At 36.9% G+C, this 7,730-nt stretch overlaps 1 protein-coding gene across 1 annotated transcript; it reads left to right on the top strand.

Moving 5' to 3' along the window:
• The first annotated feature begins 736 nt into the window (after window positions 1-736).
• Window positions 737-1,885, top strand: LOC113343252 (F-box protein CPR1-like). Its single transcript, XM_026587501.1, has one exon. It carries the CDS (start codon window positions 737-739, stop codon window positions 1,883-1,885), a length of 1,149 nt encoding a protein of 382 aa, XP_026443286.1.
• The last annotated feature ends 5,845 nt before the right edge of the window (window positions 1,886-7,730 follow it).

Genomic DNA, 7,730 nt, shown 5'->3' on the forward strand with positions numbered 1-7,730 from the left:
TGTTTCAGCTGAGGACTAAGAATTGACATGTAAGTATGTATTGGCAGTTGAACTATATACGTTCCATGACAAGAAATCAGTATGAGATACAATGAGAATAATGGAAGACTCATTGAGGCTAATAAAGTTGATGGTCATATTGGTTTAGAGGATAATCAACAGCAACAAAATGTACGTAGGCATTATGATTTTTCGTCTCAATAATGTAAAATACAAATCATGGATATTTGAGTTCAACTACCAATAATTACATCACTGTTGGATTTGTGATGCTAACATTTTTTTTCCACCACTCATTCAGAGAGGATTTGATCATGAGAAAGCAATCAGAGGGAATGTTTCCTTGAATACTTTAGCACGCAAAAACAGATCTGCAACAACCTGAAGTGGTGCGTTGTGATGAGGTCTATTAGTTTTCTGTCAGGCCATTTATTGCCCTTGGCTCCTGGCCTTTTTTTTTCACCTTGCTTTTTGAGTGGATCTCTTTGGTCGGAGGATATTTGATGTTCTGGAGTTGACGGAAAGCTGTAAGTTGGCAGAGCGATTAACAGATGGCATCCTATGATTGGCAGGATCATTGGACACATGGCATAGTATGACAGGTGGGACAACCGAGAAGGGTTTTAGAGGACAGAGGATCCGCAGCTCTTTTTTTCAGCAGAATAAATATTTGCCGCTTCATACCCTAATACTCTCTCTCTGAATCCTGCTTTCTTCAACTACAGGGGTGCCGATAATGGATTATTTCAACATTCTTCCTATGGAGATTATATATGATATTCTCACTCGCATACCAGCTGAATTAGTTTTGGATTGCAAGTCAGTATCCAAAACATGGAGAAATCTAATTCAGGATCCATCGTTCTCTAAGATGCATGTAAATCGTCTGAATCATCATGTTGAATCTGGTGAGTTTGGTTTTCTTGCCTTGGAATCAGATATGAGACGGCTTTACTATTTTGAATATATTGAGAATCATGAGAAACGCATTGATGGAATAAGAAGGATCAATCTAACACCTCCATTGAAGTGTGATAAATTTGTTGGTTCTGTTAATGGTTTGATATGCCTTTATGAATGGTCTGATACTGATAGATTTTGTATTTGTAACCCCCTCACAAAAGAATATGTTTTTCTTCCTGAACTCATGCAAAAGCCTGGTCAGTATTGTAGCTGGGTTGGATTTGGCTATCATCCGTCAACCAACGAGTACAAAGTTGTACGAGTTCATGAGCTAAAGACAGAACCCAGTTTTGGAGAAGTTATGGTGTACACTCTTGGGAGCGGCAGTGGTTGGAGAAGCATTGGAAAATTCCATCTTAAGTTTAACCATAGTTGTTATTCAGTAAATGGTATCTTTGTGGATGGAGCTCTTCATTGGAAGGATAGAGAAGGGATGATTCTGGTCTTTGATTTGGCTGATGAAAACTTTCGTGCACATGTTTTACCACCTCCTCCTTCGCCAACCCACAGTTGCTTTTCTATTGGAGTTTTAAATGGATTTTTATATTGTGCCCAAAGATATCATGGTTCAGCCGTTAGTTATCAGTTGTATTTGGATTTATGGTTACATAGAAAGAAGAATGTTAACTATGAAACAAATGAGCACCAGTCATTGGGTTGGACTAAAGAGTTTACTGCTGCTGCAAATAAAAACGTATTTGCATTTACGAAAAGTGGTAGTTTCTTAAGTTACAGTTCTACCTATGTCAATATTTATGACCCAAAAGGTGCAACCGCAGAACGGCTGGTGGATTTTAGAAAGCAAATTTGTCAAATATCTTCTCACAAGAATACATTAGTTTCATTGAAAGACCTAGGAGAAGAAAATACAAAAATAAGAAGCAAAAAGGCTGCAATTAACCAACCAAGTAGTTGTTCATGATTTGATGAGATCTCTGGGTACTACTATACGCCAACTGGTCGTCTTCTTCTCAATTTTGAAGAAATATTATACATCAATTGCTGCATATTTAAATTGCAATTCTAATAATGCTATTGACAGTATCCCTTTAATGATACGTTCCATTGACATATTAACTAATTGAGTATTGTTCGTTTGTTCCATTGACATATTAATCTAATTTCAGTGGAGAAAAAGTAAATGCAAAATCTTGGAGTGTTCGAGCTTCACCAGTACGAGGGAATCACTTAATGGATAACTTAGGGATCCACATTTGATGAGTTAGCTCAAAAAAGTGTGGGTAAAGCAGAACTGCTGTGGATGAGCCTGAACTGCCAACAGCTTCAAAAGAGGATTCCCCCGATTATCTTTTCTGAATTTTGTTAGTAAGTCTGCCCTCTTACCATAAATCCCTGGTCGCCAGGAGAAGTCCAATAATCTGTGCCTGCATCATCTTCCTCTTCACATAGACCAATGAACCTGAACTGCATTTAACACTGACAGGTGATAAATGCTGGCATCAAGTTTTTATTTGAACTTGGAGCTGTATTCCGCTTCACAGCTAACCACCTAGAAGTCGACATTCGTCAACTTTACCTTTTCATCATTCTTCTTAATTGCCACTACATCATCGTCACTATTTTCATCATCGGCTGACAACGACTCATTAGCAGCAATGGCATCATAGTAGCGCGTATATAATGTAATCTAAAATACAACGAAACTCCGTAATTGTCATATTTTTTTATTATTTTTTTTCATGAAAATACCTCCAAGTAATCTGGATTCTAGATGTACCATAGAAATAAAAGCATACCTAGCTGTTGCCAGCATAAAATGAAAAGCCATTCAGTTTGATCATTGATGCGCCAAAAATAGAAGCACATATTTTCAAGCACCACCAATGGTTGAGAAAATGTTGTTTCCAAGCACATCCCATCGGACAACAAGTCCAAAAACTAAAATCCCAATAAAGTGGAGAAGTTGTCATTGCAAATGTACTATGGTCCAGAGATGCACTACTCAACTTAATTTAATCATTCACCTATCTATACGAAACCAAGTGATGTGAGTCTTAACGGGAAGTGAGACACCGTTGATGCTAACTTGTTTTTTTCCACCACTCATATAGGGGAATTCAATGAAAAGATAAGTTTGCAATGGAAAATACACCTATGATTAACAACCAGAGAGTGACGTATTACGTTCGAGTCCATATTTAGTGCTCATGCTTTATGACACTTGATTACTTTCTTGAAAGTTCTTAATTTTCCATCAACAAAAAAGAGTAAGAAACACAACCTGAAGTGACACTGGTAGTTCAAAAGCCACCCTGTTTGTACATGGACTCATACTAACAGATACAATACAGAGAAAACACAGGACATAGATACAAAAACAAGAAACGGTAGTTTCCTAACCTTTGTTATACTCTATATACCTTTATAAAGTTGTAATACAGAGTTTCAAAATTCATAACCGGGAAATCTAGCCTCCGCAGGAAGGATCATGTCAAGGTAGAAATAATCCATTCCTCCAAGCCCTTCAAAAAGGGAGTAGTATGGATGGTCACCTCCATGCATTTTTCCTTCTGATATCAGCTTCTCTGCTTTATCAAGTAGGAAGCAAGTAAATGCTTTGGCCCGATACAAGTATTTCACATTACCAGTTAGCCGATACAAAGAGAGAAATACATAAGCATTCCCACTCACGCCATGGCAAATACCTACTCTCCTTAACAATCCTCGCTCCCAAACCACCACTCCAGCATCAATAGCTGCTCGCAGAAAATCTTCATCCCCAAAAACCTTCCATTTACATCAGTTTCGTGTTAACATTCTCTCTCTGTTGGATGCACATAAGAGAACTCTCTTGTAGACCGTTTCACTTCAACATTTAAAACTTTTTTTATTCAATTCCAGCTAGTTAAAACGTGGATGCTTGAGCAACATTCCAAAACATAACATCGAGACCCTATTAACCAAATAAAAACAAGATAGGTTGTTTCTTGTAATTAAACGGAAATGGAACAAAAAGATGGCAAAAAAATGGAGATTCGCTTAAAACAACAAAAGAACAACGATAGAGGAGTGCAGTGCATCCCCCAGTCTATAATATTATAGTATGTCCTTCAACTGGTTAAACCATGAGAAATCTATTTCCATTTAAATACCAAAAACTATCTTTTATGACACCCACTTAGTCTACCTAAAAACAGAAAAGTAAAAGGTGGTTAAAAAGATAGAATTATACCTCGGTTTGGTTTAGGTTCACGTTTGGTTTCGTTTTCTCAAGGAGGGCAAGAAGAGAACGGTGATGAAATCCGAATCCTTATCTTGTATGGCCAGTCTTTTCCCTTTAATAGGAAATTAAAGCAGCCGTTTTCAAGTCCTCAGCATATATGCAACCGAAGGAATACAGTAAACCCGCTGACAGGAGATTCGCGGGTGTTTAGAATCTTACCTCCCGTTCCAAACGGGCGATGAATCGGTTGTAGTCGACTCGGGCCACGACTCTTATGTCATGTACGAACCCGAGGGGCCGAGGCGATATCGTAATCACTGTCCTTCTCTGCACACAGTTTATATTTAAACTACCCTTCCTTAGAGTATAAAATAATGTCCCAAAGTTTAAAGTCCAAAGTGTCCAAAAAGAAAAGAAAAATTACAAAAATTTAAAATAAACCCTAATACAATTTGTTTCTAAAAAAGGAAAAAATAAAAAAATCCTAAAAATTAAACAAAAATAAAATTGTCTTCTTTTCAGTTCTTTTCGCTTTGTCTCTTGTGTCAATCCCCAAGGTCTTTAGTCTCCAATTTCTTTTTGATTCAAAACCTGCAATAAATAGACAAATACCCAAAAACGTAAAATAGAACAAGAAGAATAAAACTAAAAACAAAAACAAAACCTAAAATAAATCTAAAACCCTAACCCAAACACAAATCCGCGTCGGCGGCACCAAATATTGATGTGGTTTTTATGTTGTTGTAGAAAGTAGTAGTAAAGTTGTCGTTCACTCAGACTTGTGAAGATTTGTTTTAGACTTAAATTAAAATAAAAACTCAAGATCAAGTTGTTATCAAGATTATAAAAAGCACCGAGACTCAGGATTCCACCATTGACCAATTAAGTGATTTAATCTAATCAATATTCATGCAATTATTTGCGTTTAAAGTGATTCTAATTTATTGCCTCTAGTAGATTTTTTAAGTAACAATTGTATACATCAAGCATGAAACATCAAAAGTCTTAAACTAAGCATGCTCCATCAAAACGGATCACAATCATTCAATAAAAATCAATTTTCCAATATTAGTTCCATGCAAATAATAATAAGAAATTGCAAGAATTAATTAAAATAGAAATATACCACTTTTCATGGAACAATGGCTTCCTCCGTCGCCTCGGCTAAGGGGTTTAGCTCCTCATGTTATTCACGTGCTCAAAATAGGTGTTCATAACTCAAAAGGGTGAAAAACAAGAGAGAACTAATAAAGAAGCGGGTTTGTCACTGATATAATTGTTACAACTCACTGTTACAGTGAAAATCGTAACAGAGCTAATTGTTGGAAAATAGTTACAGTTTTGAAAGAAAAGGTGACGGTTCTGTCTTCTTCTTCCTCGACTGTGCTTTCTGCAACTCGCCTGCACTTCTCTACTCCGGTTCCGTGGCTTCTTCCTTCACCCCAAGCTTTCCCCAAAGTGTACGTAACCCTTCTATGAACTATCCGAACTCCTTTTATAGCCCACAGGTCGATTGAATCTCAAGAAATCTTCGGTTATTCTTATCGTTTTTTCCACCTCAAATCTCAGGTTTCTTTCCCTTCCAAGCTTATCTACGCGTCAACTTGGTTCTCCAAACTCTCAAGTACTCCCTGTAGACTGAATACATACTCAATTCATAATGTAAAATCCTCTTGTACTTCCATACATAAACCAAAACATCCGAGAATACACGAAACTCCCTGTTTTAGCCAACTCGATGATTTCCTCCTCTATTTTCGAATCTAAAGGGATTACCAACCCTGTTTCGATGAATCAAGATAATCCCAATCCATCTCCACGTCAAACTCCGACATAATCTCACCCAAAAGACGATAACAGCTCCGATAAACTCCACCTCTGTTTGCTTCTCCCAGCCTATCTAGCCCTATTGGTTGGGTCCAATCAATCACAGCGACCCTGTTATGCTATCACAGGTCTAGTCCAACGAAAATAAGCCGTTGAATCTCCTTATAAATCGCTCAAAACTCGATCTCCAAATCTGCTTCGCTGCTGCAATAGTTTCCCACCAAAAAGCTTCATTTGAATTGTGAAGAAGAGACACCCCCTATCCAGAGCAAGGGTACGAATAGAAGCTGCCTTGAGGGCGTCCTGAGGGTGCCCCTTAGTAATTTGGGTACCCCTTATCCATAGTGAGAGTCCGAATAGCATGTGTCCTCCGAGCGCTTTTACCAACTTTTCGAGCCGATTTTTCCAAAAATGATTATTGGCCAAAAATACCTAGACACACATAAAACACCGTAATAAGTACAAAAATGAGCACTATCAATATACAGAATCGAGACAAATTGGACACAAAAATGTGTCCATCACATCCCAATGCTCTTATTCTGGACTACAAGTACATATACTTAACTTACTCACAATATTGGCAATGTATGGACTCTTACAGTTCATTAAATTCATCAGACATTCTATAACTCTTGAGTATTCAAGTTAAGATACTCCATTACCCTTATTTTTCTCGAGTCTAAAACAAGAATCGTATGGAGTACACGCAGGCTTTCAATCAGACTGATTGTATCTCATAATCACAAATTCAACATAATGAGAATGACTAAGACTATAAATGTTTGATTATCTTATAATCATCATCCCTAAGATTACACCAAAAGGGCCTAAGTCTTTCTAGTCAACGTTCTCATTCAGTGCATGTTTTTAGTGGAATTAATCACATCTATGTTTGTATCAAGTATAAGCATATCATCAACATACAAGCATACAATCACATAGGCATCCTGAACAAGTTACTTGTAAATACACTTGTAAGATTCATTACCTTAAATCCACTACACATTATCACATGATCATTATTTACGTGCTTATTTGAGAACCATACAAAGATTCGTTCAATTTATAAACTTTGTCTTCATAACCTTTCACTAAAAAGTCCTCAGGTTGGTCTATGTAAATTTGTTTATCTAATTCACGGTCTTTGAAAAGCTGTCTTAACATCCATCTGATGTATCTCCAAGTTGTTTATGACAACAATATCAATTAGCATCTCAACAGAAGTAATTCTCGTCACAAGTGAATAAGAATCAAGGAAATCTACACCTTATTTTAGTTTATAGCCTTTATCTACCAACTTAGCTTAATATTTTTCAACAGTTTCATCTACCTATCGTTTCCTCTTAAAGACTCATTTACATACCATGGTCTTACGCCCTGGAGGTAAACTAGCAAGCTCCCAAGTCTGGTTTCGACGGACTGAATCCATTTCACTAAATGAAGCTTCTTATCAAAATGGGGTTTCAGTAGATATCAAGGCTTCTTTACAAGTCTGAGGATCAGACTAAGCTAGGCATGTTATGAAGTCTGTTTCATAAGAAGTCTCAAGTCTAATTGTTTTACTTCTCTTAGGCTTAACATCAACTTCATCTTCCTTTAAAATAAGTTCTGACTATTTGAAAATAAATCTAGGGGATCAACAACACATCTCTAATGAGGTACAGGTTTAGAATAAACATGTTCAAAGAACTCAGCATCCCTAGATTCCGTAATAATATTCACACGAAAGTCAGAAAAAATCAGAACACACAAC

This window comes from Papaver somniferum, unplaced genomic scaffold, assembly GCF_003573695.1.
Source record: "Papaver somniferum cultivar HN1 unplaced genomic scaffold, ASM357369v1 unplaced-scaffold_57, whole genome shotgun sequence".
Classification (NCBI taxonomy): domain Eukaryota; kingdom Viridiplantae; phylum Streptophyta; class Magnoliopsida; order Ranunculales; family Papaveraceae; genus Papaver; species Papaver somniferum.

Bases quoted from the DNA above. Each gene is read 5' to 3' on its own strand.
- LOC113343252 (XM_026587501.1), top strand. From the start codon at position 737: ATGGATTATTTCAACATTCTTCCTATGGAGATTATATATGATATTCTC.